Here is a 13,317-nt window from a genome sequence, read left to right as displayed (position 1 = left end):
GATAAATCTAAGATGGTGGAGGTCCCCACAAACCACTATAAGGCCTCATGCACACGACCGCACCGTGTTTTGAGGTCCGCAAATTGTGGATCCGCAAAACACGAACGCCGCCCTTGTTCGTTCAGCAATTTGCGGAACGGGCCGCCCCCATAAATAGAAATGCCTATTCTTGTCCGCAAAATGGACTATCGGAGTGGTGTTCGCGTCTTTTGTGGCCCCATTGAAGTGAATGGATCCGCATCCGAGCCACAAAAATTGCGTACCCAAACAACATTCGTGTGAAGGAGGCCTAACAGAGGATCCACGTTTCTGAAATTCAGCCAAGACAGTGAGGAGAAGGGAAGAGGAAATGTTATTATAGACTATGGGGGATACAGAAACAGCCCAGTCCTAGTAATCAGGGGGGTCACATCGGTCACAGCCCACCAATCTAACATTGATCGTTAAAGGGGTTGTCCGGGATTGGAAAAACATGGCCGCTTTCTTCCAGAAACAGCGCCACACTTGTCCGCAGGTTGTGTGTGATATTGCAGTTCAGCCCAATTCATTTGGGGGAAAAAACTCCAGTCCGTGAACAACAGTGGCGCCAATTTGGGAAAAAATGTCCGCTGAATATAAGTAGCGCTGCAATGCAATCGTCAGTCAATGCTTTCTCAAGCGTGGGCACGTAACTTAACGCGTTTCTCACACGTGCAGAACTGCCAAGCAAAGCCTCCAGTTTCAGGGCCAAAAAAAGTTTTTCCGTTTTCTAGGAGGAAGCCATGTCTTCGTGGTAATACCGCCAGACATGTGCTTATAATCCAGCTCATTACTGCAGCAGGACACGTGCCCAGCCTGAATGGTCTGTCAGCATCCTCGCGGGTCCCGTACTGCTGGGTAACTAGGAAATGGAGATGTTTATTTTTCTTCCAGTTAATCTCCTATCCGTGGTGGCGTGACCCCAGGCGGAAAAGAGCATTATACCTGCAAGTCAGGACATTAAAGAGATCTCCGGCTAACGCGCTTTTATGCCATGTCAGTCAGGCAGGTCAGCGAGGAGGAGCGGGCACTTGGGTTCTTTCTGATTCTCCCAAAACCTGTAATGGAAAATGCCTGCGAAAAACAAAAAAAGTCCCCCACCATGTGCCGTGGTGAAGTCTCTACAGTGATGTCAGCAGAAATAAGCCGCCATTGTCACGTCATCTCACTGGATGACATATCGCAACGCAGCTTTCCAAACAAAGGACCAACCAGGCTGTCGGTAGAGGAACCGGCTTTACAAGATCTTATTTCAGTGCATCAAAAATGACACTTTATAAAAAGGTGTTGTCCAGTTTTGAAAACCCATTTTCATACCTCTTAGGGCTCATACACACAAACGTGTTCCGGCCATGCCTGTATTGCGGACCCGAAAATAGCCGGTCCGCAATATACGGGCCCCGGCTGTTTTTGCACCGCATCACTTGAATGGGTCCGCAATCCAGAAGCTCCGATGCGGAACGGAGACACAGAACCCACAGAAGCACTACGGAGTGTTTCGTGGAGTTTCTCTCCGTGCCTCCGCACAGCAAAAAAAATAGAACATGTTTTATTTTTTTGCGATGCGGACGGATCATGGACCCATTCAAGTTGAATGCGTGTGGATCCATCTGCGGAATCTGCAAGAGTGTTGCTCGTGCATTGGGGACCGCAAATTGCGGTCCCCAATGCATGGAATGGGGGACTAACAGCCGTGTGCATGAGGCCTTATTATGAGGGGTTCCTCTGCTTTTTGGCCAAAGAGCATCCCTAACTCTGGAGGACCTGAACTGACCTGCTTAATACAGACATCCCATTGATTTGAATGGGCAGGGTGCAATGCTTAGTTTCCCCTGTGGGGGTGCTGCAAGGTAATTTAACACCTACTAAGGCCTCCTGCACACGACCGTATGGCTTTTTCAGTGTTTTGCGGTTTCGCGGCCAGTAAACGGGGGGAAAAAACGGTCGTGTGCAGGAGGCCTTACTGAAAGGGGTCCATACAGATTACAGCTGATAACAACAGATTACAGGACACTTTGCGATCTGTTTTTTTTTTTTCCAAGGGACCCATCTAAGAGTAGGTTCACATCACCATTTCGTTTTTTAACATTCTTCTGATCCATCTGAAGAAAATACCGCAGCACGCTGCGGTTTTTGATCGGCCGTCTCTTGGCATGTTTGCCGTGCTGAGGCTGCATCTCCCGCCCGTCCCCATTATAGTGAATGGGGCCGGGCAGGATTTCAGGCAGCACCTGTGTGTAAGCGTTAGTACGGATTCGGAAACAGCCTGCCGGACAAACCTAACACGAGTGTGAAAGAAGCCTTAAACAATAGGTCCTTTTCTGATGACGCATTTCCTCTAAAGGCTGTATTACACCAATGAGACGAAGAGTTAGTGTGTATAACAAAAGATCTGTGTGTGGAATTGGCCATCTGACCAATAATTGGTCAGAAAATCGGTCAGATAATCGGTTGCAGTAATGCAGTCCTAAACCAGGGACTTCACTGTTGGACTGAGAGTTAAAGGGGTTGTCCAGTGAAAAATATTCTACAGTTTTCAAACCGGCACCTGGATCTGAATATTTTTGTAATTTCATGTAATTAAAAATTATAGCTACTGAGTTATAAAGAAATAAAAATAAAAAAAATCTATCTGTATAGCGCCACCTGCTGTTTGCTCTGTTTCTAATTTCTCTGTCCTGCTCACTGAGGTGGACGCACATGCTCAGTTCCATCCTTCAACTACCACCAGCTGCAGTAGACAGGACACGGCCCCTGTGAAAGGACACTCCCCCCCCCCCCCCCCCCGAGCTGCCAGCTTCAAAAAAATCTAGCAGAATAATTGCAGCAATTAACAGGGGAAGCTCTGGATCCAAGTGAGGTACAGGGCTGGTGCTAGCTTTATTAGGCTTGTTTCACATATACGTCTGGATCGTCTGGATCCGGCACTGCGGGATGCTAACTGACATCTGCCGGCCCCATTCATTATGCGGCCACCGCTCCCGTTCATTTCTATGGGGCCAATGGAAATAGCGGAGCCAGCGCTTGGCTATTTTCGGCAGCCCCATAGAAATGAGTGGAAAGCGGCCACGCATGCGCGGTGCGCCCGCTGGGACTTTGCCGACTCCGTTTACGACTCACACCTATCAGACAATGGAGGCATATCCTAGCGATATGCCCCCATTGTCTGAGGTGACACAACCCCTTTAAGATGGACATAAACATTAAACTGGCGGTACTATCGATTATGGATTAGACATTCAGCCAAGTTCACTTCAACAAGTTCAGTCCTTTGCTTGCAAGGGAGATACGCTGCTGCCCCTCTTCCCAGGCAGAAGACATGCATCCCCAGCCCAACCGAGTTTGCATATCGGGAGGAACAGCTGCCGCCAAAGAGCATTTGACCATCAGCTCAGCTACTGAATGTGTATGGCCACGTTTCCACAAACCTCAGTGTCGGTCACGTGTTGCATCTTGATATCTGGTTTGGCTTTCCATTATTTTGAGCAGGATGTTTTTTCAGAGACTATATATTACGTTTGTCAGATCACTGTAATTACAGCGCTAGAAAGAGCAGAGACACAGCAGCGGGCACCCAGATCATCTGCCCCTCACTGCCTGTCACCAGCTGTCACCCAGCACCCCCCATACATTCACCCGCTGGGCGACGACTGTCCCGTACCACAGTGATACACATGAAAACGTGATGGGCACAATAAGCAAATAAGGCTACTTTCACACTTGCGTTTGCAGAGGATCTCAATACCGGAATTAAACGGATCCGTTTTGATTTTGCACATCAGTATGCATCTGTTCTGTTAGGATGCGGTTGTGTAAAAACTAAACGGAAAAAACGGAGCCTGCACTAAATACATTGAAAGTCAATGGGTGACGGATCTGTTTTTTACGGATCCGTCACCATAGACTTACATTGGTTTCAGTACTGGATCCATTTTTAATAACCGGAAACAAAAAGAAATGCAGTCACAAAACAAAATGCTGACGGAACGGATCTCTTCTCATTCAGAATGCATGGGGGCAAAACTGAACCGTTTTTTTCGGTACTGAGATCCTCTACCAGATCTCAATACCGGAAAAACACAACAAGTGTGAAAGTAGCCTAAAGTAACATTCCAAAACTCATTTTTATATATTTACTAGATATATCTGCGGAAACGACTTATACCCGAGCAAGATTGTTACACCTGTTATATCTCTGTTTTGTAAGGCCCCTTTCACACGGACGAGTATTCCGCGCGGGTGCAATGCGTGAGGTGAACGCATTGCACCCGCACTGAATCCGGACCCATTCATTTCTATGGGGCTGTGCACATGAGCGGTGATTTTCACGCATCACTTGTGCGTTGCGTCAAAATCGCAGCATGCTCCTCTTTGTGCGTTTTTCACGTAACGCAGGCCCCATAGAAATGAATGGGGTTGCGTGAAAATCGCAAGCATCCGCAAGCAAGTGCGAATGTAGTGCAATTTTCACGCACGGTTGCTAGGTGACGATCGGGATGGGGACCCGATCATTATTATTTTCCCTTATAACATGGTTATAAGGGAAAATAATAGCATTCTGAATACAGAATGCATAGTACAATAGGGCTGGAGGGGTTAAAAATAAATAAAAAATAATTTAACTCACCTTAATCCACTTGTTCGCGCAGCCCGGCATCTCTTCTGTCTCCTTTTGTGAAGAATAGGACCTTTGATGATGTTACTACGTTCATCACATGGTCCGTCACATGATCTATCACCATAGTGATAGATCATGTGACGGACCATATGATGAGCGTAGTGACGTCATCAAAGGTCCTATTCCTCACAGAACAAGACAGAAGAGATGCCGGCTGCGCGAACAAGTGGATTAAGGTGAGTTAAATTTTTATTTTTATTTTTTTAACCCCTCCACCCCTTGTACTATGCATTCTGTATTCAGAATGCTATTATTTTCCCTTATAACCATGTTATAAGGGGAAATAATACAATCTACACAACACCTAACCCAAACCTGAACTTCTGTGAAGAAGTTCGGGTCTGGGTACCACAGTCAGTGTTTTATCACGCGCGTGCAAAAACACATTAAAAACTGAACATCGGAACGTAATTGCGTTCCTACTCGCGCGGGTTTGCCGCAATGCACCGGGACGCATCCGGACATAATCCGGACACGCTCGTCTGCAAGGGGCCTAAGAAATTGATTATATAATAGTTATAATTTTATTGGATGTCTATAATCTACCCTACGGAAATAATTTTTAGGGAGACAGAGATCCTTCCTTCCATGTAAAGCACCAAGGCAGAATATATCATATTATATCATATCTTTATATCATGTTCACACTTGTTATATCGTGCTCACACTACATGCTGTAATTAAAGGGCATCTGTCAGCAGATTTGTACCTGGCTGACCTGTTACATGTGCACTTGGCAGCTGAAGGCATCTGTGTTGGTCCCATGTTTTAATATATGCAAATGAGCCTCTAGGAGCAACGGGGGGCGTTACCATTACACCTAGAGGCTCTGCCCTCTCTGCAACTGCTGCACCCTCTGCACTTTGATTGACAGGACCAGGCGTGATCACATTTAGGCTGGGTTCACACTTGAGCGCATTTTATATGCGCGTTTAACGCACGTTTTTGTCGCGCGTTTTTTGCAATAGTAAACACGCGTTTGTGTGATTGACTGCAGTGTTCTATGGCCACAAACGCGCGTCAAAACGCCCCAAAGAAGCTCAAGTGAGAACCAGGGCCATAGGGCGTTTTTCAGCGCGTTCAAACGCGCTGTAAAACGCTCAAGTGAGAACCAGGGCCATAGGGAAGCATTGGTTTTCATGTGTTGAGCGTTTTACAGCGCGTTTGAACGCGCTGTAAAACGCTCAAGTGTGAACCCAGCCTTAAGGCTAGGTCCCCACGACAACATTTGTTGCGCTACATTGTATCTCCATTCGAGATAAATTTTTCTGCGACTGTCGCGTCGCAGTCGCAGCGTGTCGCATGTTGCAGTGCGACACCATAGACTGCCATTATAAAAATTGTCGCGCGACATTGGTGCAACAAAATGTAGCGCGACAAATTTTGCAGTGTAGTTTTGCCCTATTTGTCGCGCGACAAATGTCGTCATGTAGACCTAGCTTAAATCTCTGAAGCGCAGGGACTGCATCTGGGAAATAAACAGAATGATTTATATGTTTAGTGCGAAATAAGCAATACTCTTAGGCTGCCCGTACACAATGCGGTCCGGCAGGCTACACCTGTACTTGTCAGCCCACGCCTGTATGTGCAATTTGAAACAAATCACGTGTACAGGTGCGGCCCGGTACGTACAAATTGGTGGCGGCCTGCATGCGGATCCCACTGCCGGACCGCGTGCATTCATATCTCCAGCAAGCTCTTCCGGCTGCCTGATCAGACACAAATGCAAGCTGTTGGCCGGACCAAAAACCGCTGCATGAAATGGTTTTTGTCCAGCCAAATCCTTGCATTTATGCCGGAAAGCGGCCGGATCACCACCAGATCCTATTATAATCAATAGGGATCCAGCCGTGATCTGTTACATTTACCAAAACAGCCTGCCGGAACCGTTCACCGGAGATGTGAACGTGGCCTTAATGTTGACCATACAAGTGGCGTTTTACCGGAGAAATGATTTGCCCCCCCCCTCATACTAACGATAATCTCCACATATAAATGCCACTTAAAGGGGTTGTCCCACAAAAATATTCTACAGTTTTTAAACCAGCACCTGAATCTGAATACTTTTGTAAATTGCATGTAATTAAAGATTTAGCATAGTCAGGCTACTTTCAGGTGGGCGAACAGCCTGCCAGATCTGTGTTAACGCTAGCCCAATGTGCCGCCGGAAGTCCGCTTCGACCCCATTCACTATAATGGAGCAGCAGACACACCGAGAGGCAGCCAGACAAAAACTACAGCATGCTGCGTTTTTTTGTCCAGCGCCGGCTGGCCTCCATTGAGTTATTCAATATAACGTATCTGTATAGCGCCACCTGCTGAGAAGACCGCACATGCTCAGTTTTATCCTTCAGCTGCTTCCTGAGCTGTGATTGGAGAGTTCCAGGAGAAAAGACAAGGACACGCCCCCTGAGCTGTGATAGGAGGAAAGCTCCAGCAGAAAAGACACGCCCCCTGAGAAAGGACACGCCCCCTGAGTTGTCAGCTTGAAATAAATCTAGCAGGTCAATCAGAGCAATGAATGGGGAGATCTCTGGATCCATGTGAGGTGCAGGGCTGGTTCTGGCTTTGATAGAAAAAGCTTGTTATTTACTATATGGTGTCCGATTTTCATTTTTTATATTAATCATGGGATAATCCCCTTTAACGAGCACCGATCAACATGCTGTGCCATCGATCTGTGTGTGTAAAAGGACAATACCTCATTTGGCCAATGCCGATCTTTAACAATTCTCTCAACTTGTTCAATAAGGAGGGACATACAAGTGAATTTTTCACTGTAAAAAACATATTTTATATATATATTGTAAGGGATCGCTCTCTCTCAGGGGGTCGCAGTCACAGACTTTTTCGCAGACAACCGGATTTACTGGTGCTTTATTGTCGCACTTCAGCACCCGCACAAACATAAGCATCAAAATGAAACAAACACCTGCCCGTCTGGGCTCTAACTAACACACAATAGTTTCCCTGACTCACCTCTAAGCACAGGGTCTCAGGCTCCAAGCCTTAGCAGGTCTGCTCGTCAGACACAAGTTCCTACGGGAAGAGATCAGGCTTCACATAGCCTCGTTGCCCCTCAGCCACATACGGTCCAGTAGCCTCCAGGCTGTGACCACACCAGCACCCTTGGGGGAAGAGAGTCCAGAAGTCCTCCCAACTCTGGGCCCCTCAGGCTTTACAAAGTCTTGTGGCCCCTCAGCCCTCCTGTCTGAAACCACACAGAGCCTCTGTAGGCCTCTGTTTCCAAGTTTTCTCTCTTCAGACTGACACACAGAGGGTTGTTTTCATCCCTCCTTAATTACAGCAGGGCTCACCTGCGATCACCTCAGGTAAAAGACAATACCCGGACTGGCAGATCCCACTACCAAACCTATCCACCAGTCCAAATTAAATCCAGCCCAGAACAAAATGTTAACAAAACTGTCTCAGAAAACTATGCTTTGCTGAAACCCCTGCAGCTTTCTGGATTTTATTTATCTCACCCAGCTGAGGAACCTGGGTGAGATATACACCCCTTCCAGGACTTTTACTGTACACATCGCCACTATATATATATATATACACACACATATACTCACCTAAAGAATTATTAGGAACACCTGTTCTATTTCTCATTAATGCAATTATCTAGTCAACCAATCACATGGCAGTTGCTTCAATGCATTTAGGGTTGTGGTCCTGGTCAAGACAATCTCCTGAACTCCAAACTGAATGTCAGAATGGGAAAGAAAGGTGATTTAAGCAATTTTGAGCGTGGCACGGTTGTTGGCACCAGACGGGCCGGTCTGAGTATTTCACAATCTGCTCAGTTACTGGGATTTTCAAGCACAACCATTTCTAGGATTTATAAAGAATGGTGTGAAAAGGGAAAAACATCCAGTATGCGGCAGTCCTGTGGGCAAAAATGCCTTGTGGATGCTAGAGGTCAGAGGAGAATGGGCCGACTGATTCAAGCTGATAGAAGAGCAACGTTGACTGAAATAACCACTCGTTACAACCGAGGTCTGCAGCAAAGCATTTGTGAAGCCACAACACGCACAACCTTGAGGCGGATGGGCTACAACAGCAGAAGACCCCACCGGGTACCACTCATCTCCACTACAAATAGGAAAAAGAGGCTACAATTTTCACGAGCTCACCAAAATTGGACTGTTGAAGACTGGAAAAATGTTGCCTGGTCTGATGAGTCTCGATTTCTGTTGAGACATTCAAATGGTAGAGTCCGAATTTGGCGTAAACAGAATGAGAACATGTATCCATCCTCTGATGGCTACTTCCAGCTGGATAATGCACCATGTCACAAAGCTCGAATCATTTCAAATTGGTTTCTTGAACATGACAATGAGTTCACTGTACTAAGATGGACCCCACAGTCACCAGATCTCAACCCAATAGAGCATCTTTGGGATGTGGTGGAACGGGAGCTTCGTGCCCTGGATGTGCATCCCTCAAATCTCCATCAACTGCAAGATGCTATCCTATCAATATGGGCCAACATTTCTAAAGAATGCTATCAGCACCTTGTGGAATCAATGCCACGTAGAATTAAGGCAGTTCTGAAGGCAAAAGGGGGTCCAACACCGTATTAGTATGGTGGTCCTAATAATTCTTTAGGTGAGTGTATATACCATAGTGTACATAGCATAGTTTTCCGTGTTATTCTATATTATAAATATGTTTGGTCTATAGAAATCTATGGGTAAATCCAGCGTTAGACTATGGTGCCTAGGCCCCACCACTAAAATTCATTCTGGGGTCCCACTTTAAAGCTACATGCATATACTACCTGCCCACACTATCCATACATAGGCAATGTACTGTGTAACATCTCAGCCAGTCTACTGTGCCATGTGCCACTTGTGCAATGGGTGGGGGACTAGGGGCCCACCTTCCTCAGAGGCCCACCGGGGGAGTCACCTGTACCCCTGTGGGCCAGTTCGAGCCTGGGTACATCATTGTGAACTGTGCATTTCTTCTTTCTACCCAAAGCTATCCGGATGCAGCCGCTAAACACGGTGGGAAAGCGGACGAAGATTTCACTTTTTCCCAGCGTCGTTATAATGTCGTCCCTAAGCTTTTAATTATCCATAAGACCTACTACCTATTCAATACAGCTATGACGTCCACTGAAAGTGAATATGCGGACAACTCTAATCCCCTCATTAGATTCTTACTGGTAAAATTAACTAGAAACTTCAAAGACAACTTTTCCTCCATAGCGGCTGCATCAGGCCGGTGGCTGCTGGGACGTACACTGTGTGTATATGCGCTGGATGGGGACATGCACGTAGGTTATCCCCCTTGATATAAGAATATAATAGTAGTGTGAGCCCCACATTAGTAGTAAATACAGGCATTTCTGAAGCAGGCTGTCCATTGCACATTATTATTTTAAAAAATTAAAGGGAAACTCCGGATTAGGCCACTTGCCCACAGCCACGTTACAGCTGTTTTCTCCGGAGCTCAAATACGATATCTATAGAGGGGCACACACAGGGGGTTTATCTGGTGGATTTTGCACATATCCATCAGGAATAAACCAGTGGCACGCTATGGGGGAGGCTGCGTGTATGGAGAGGCCCCCAGTGGAGGACTGTAGCATGCGGAGTCCTGTCCAATTCTATAGCAGAAAATCTGCAGCATATACTCAAAGGGCCCTTTCAAATAGCAGTTTATGTCGTGGACTCCTGTAGGCCGCTGCTTTGTTTCCACCTCCTGTGGTTTAAAGTCACAACCGTGTCCAGCAGGGACATGCCCCTTCTTAGTGCGGAGTCTGGACGGACACCGCTGGAAGCATCGGCGTTCTGGGAGATTAAAGTAGCCCTGGAAAAAAAACTGAAAGTGGCCCCGTTGTTGTAGGCGGGCCCGAAGTGACAGAAGGCAACACAAGCAGGCAAGGCCTGCAATACTGTAGTGCAGCATAAAATACCGCTCAAGCAGAACCATATACCACAGTGCAGCACAAAATGCTACCGCCTTCACCACAGTATTCTACCGTATCACTGTCCTGAGGACGGTGCTACAGTTGAGTTCAGGAGGACACCTGTGGTCGTTGGTCAGGTACACGATGATCTGATGCTCTCAGCAGGAATTGAAGGGGATATCCAACCCCTATAATGCCCCCAGGGGTGCACCTCGCCTTTCTGCTGCCCGAGGTGAAAACTGAGACTGTGCCAATTTCTTAACCTAACCCGTCCCTTCAGCCCTTGGCCCTTCGGGAAGGGGGGGATCAGCCGACAGCAGGCCGCGAAGGGTGATGCTAGGGAGACTTGTTTCCGTTGCAACCTGCTATTGGTTGACACCCCCCCCCCCCCATATGTTTTCATCCGCGCGATGGGGAGATGCAGCGGCAGCCGTGTGGGCATCAGAAGCGATGCGGGTGCTGGGGAGCGGGGTAAGTGTATGACCAGTATGAGGGGCCCGGGCATTTTGGGGGGCATTATAGTGGCTGGATAACCCCTTTAATTACTGATGAGAGCATCAGATCATCATGTACCTGGGTGGCGCCATAAGGAAGGTTTGGGCGGGCCCCTGGGCATCGGCCCCCGGAGAAATTACCCCATAGGGTCTATGGCCAGTCCACCCCTGGCTGGACACCATTACCCGGTGTCCATTTTCAATGGGGCAAAACCACAAGTAAATTCTGAGTAAAAAACTGCGGCGGAAACCATACTGAAAACTAGACTCGCCATCGAAACGCCATTAAAGTCTACGGGCGCTGCTTCCAAATAAGCTTGTGACAGAGATGGTTGCCTCTTCATTCTAGTGATTGCTTGGGGTCCCACCTCGAGGATGTCCACCCATCAATACGAAGTGCCCCTAAATCTGGGTCCCTGTCTGTTTGTGCGCAATGTCCCCCACCACATGACATGACGCAGAATACGGCGAACACTGCGATTAAAAAATGCCGTCTCACCTTGGTACTTACTAACCTATCATTACTATCATCATACTGAGCCATGTACAACACTGCCATATGTGGCCCCAGGTGTGCTGCATAATGTAGTGTCTGTGCAGCTGACTGGACCACCTCTCTGTGCCGGACTGCAAAGCAGCACCTGCGGGGAGCTGTAGTCCATCTTGGAGCCACGAGCTGCTGTGTTATTAGTCACCCCCTCACCTCTCAGCCGGACTGTTCAGGCTTCCTCCCTGATGCATGAGCGGTGCCAGGCTGTGGGGGTCCGTGGTGCCAGGCTGTGGGGGTTCGGCCGCTGCCTCTGTGGTGCCAGGCTGTGGGGGTCCGGCCGCTGACTCTGTGGTGCCAGGCTGTGGGGGCCCCGCCGCTGCCTCTGTGGTGCCAGGCTGTGGGGGTCCCTCTACCTCTGTGGTGCCAGGCTGGGGGGGTCCCTCTACCTCTGTGGTGCCAGGCTGTGGACGTTCGGCTGTCTCTGTGGTGCCAGGCTGGGGGGTCCCGCTGTCTCTGTGGTGCCAGGTTGGGGGGGTCCCGCTGTCTCTGTGGTGCCAGGCTGTGGACGTTCCGCTGTCTCTGTGGTGCCAGGCTGTGGTCGTCCCTCTACCTCTGTGGTGCCACTGTGCCAGGCTGGGGGCACCGCGGGTCCCCGCAGTTTACTTCAGCGTTCAGCCACCGGTAGATGGAGCGGCGGCGATGTAACGTACCGAGACTTCCCTGTAACTCTGCCCTGAGTTTGAACGCTAGACCCCGCCTGCTCCCTCCTCCTCCGCCCGGTCCTGTCACTTGAGGCTCCCGCCCAGAATCACCGGCGCTGACTGCAGTACACATAGGAGATGAAAGGACAGATAATGGTAGGAAGGGAGCTAAGCTGAAAGTGTCATTACCTACTGTCCCCATGACTACCATCCACAGTGCCCCCTCTACTGCATCCCCAATTACCAGAGTGTCCCCTCTACTGCCAGCTACAGTGCCCCCCTACTGCGTCCTCAATTACCAGACACAGTGCCTCCTCTACTGCCAGTACCCCATAGTACCCCAAGTGACAGCTAACGTGTGGGTGACCGTGCACCCATAGGTGCCACACAAAGGGGCCCTGGACCCCTTTAAGGCTCCCTGCAGACTGTTACTCCTGTGCATGGAGTAAAGGCCATCCACGTAGACGTCGAACATTTCCATAGGGCACCATTTGCCCAACTGAAGTCAAAAGAGGGTTTGAGGGTTGGCCTGTGTCGGGCAGCACGTTGCCCTGGGTACACGACATAAAACAATATGGGGACGAAGGCCTGTAATAATTTGTATCGATAAGGGGCGGCAATCAACGTGCTGCATGGATTGGCGTTCCTTAAGGGGCAGAAATCGGACCACGAAATTAGGGATGAGCGAATTGATTTGTCTCATCACCAAGAGTTCTTCACCGTTGAGGGGCTGTCCCTTCTGCGGAAGAAGCCCCCCTGCCGATTTAGGGTCCATTCACACATCCGTGGTATATTGCGGATCCGCAATACACCCGGCCGGCACCCCCCATAGAACTGCCTAATAGGACATGTTCTATTTTTTTGCAGAGCCGCGGCCCGGAAGTTCGGGGGCGCTCTGGAAATGCGGATGCGTAGAGCACATAGTGTGCTCTCCGCATCCATTCCTGCCCCATTGAGAATGAATGGGTCCGCACCCGTTTCCGATATTGCGGAACAGATGCGGACCCATT

At 48.7% G+C, this 13,317-nt stretch overlaps 1 protein-coding gene across 3 annotated transcripts in view; it reads right to left on the bottom strand.

Moving 5' to 3' along the window:
* Window positions 1-12,364, bottom strand: part of ARHGEF3 (Rho guanine nucleotide exchange factor 3) — a 316,670-nt gene extending 304,306 nt beyond the window's left edge. For 2 of the 3 annotated variants that reach the window (XM_040406971.1, XM_040406972.1), the window contains exon 1: window positions 11,820-12,364. In XM_040406971.1, the coding sequence (XP_040262905.1) occupies window positions 11,820-11,857 (38 nt within the window). In that variant the 5' untranslated portion in view covers window positions 11,858-12,364. The remainder of the gene's footprint in view (window positions 1-11,819) is intronic. The other variant, XM_040406973.1, reaches the window with a different exon arrangement.
* Between the last annotated feature and the right edge of the window lie 953 nt (window positions 12,365-13,317).

The sequence above is a fragment of the Bufo bufo genome, chromosome 9, assembly GCF_905171765.1.
Source record: "Bufo bufo chromosome 9, aBufBuf1.1, whole genome shotgun sequence".
Classification (NCBI taxonomy): Eukaryota; Metazoa; Chordata; class Amphibia; order Anura; family Bufonidae; genus Bufo; species Bufo bufo.
The sequence above is the reverse complement of the archived record's forward strand: the minus strand, read 5'-3'. Positions and strand labels throughout refer to the sequence as shown.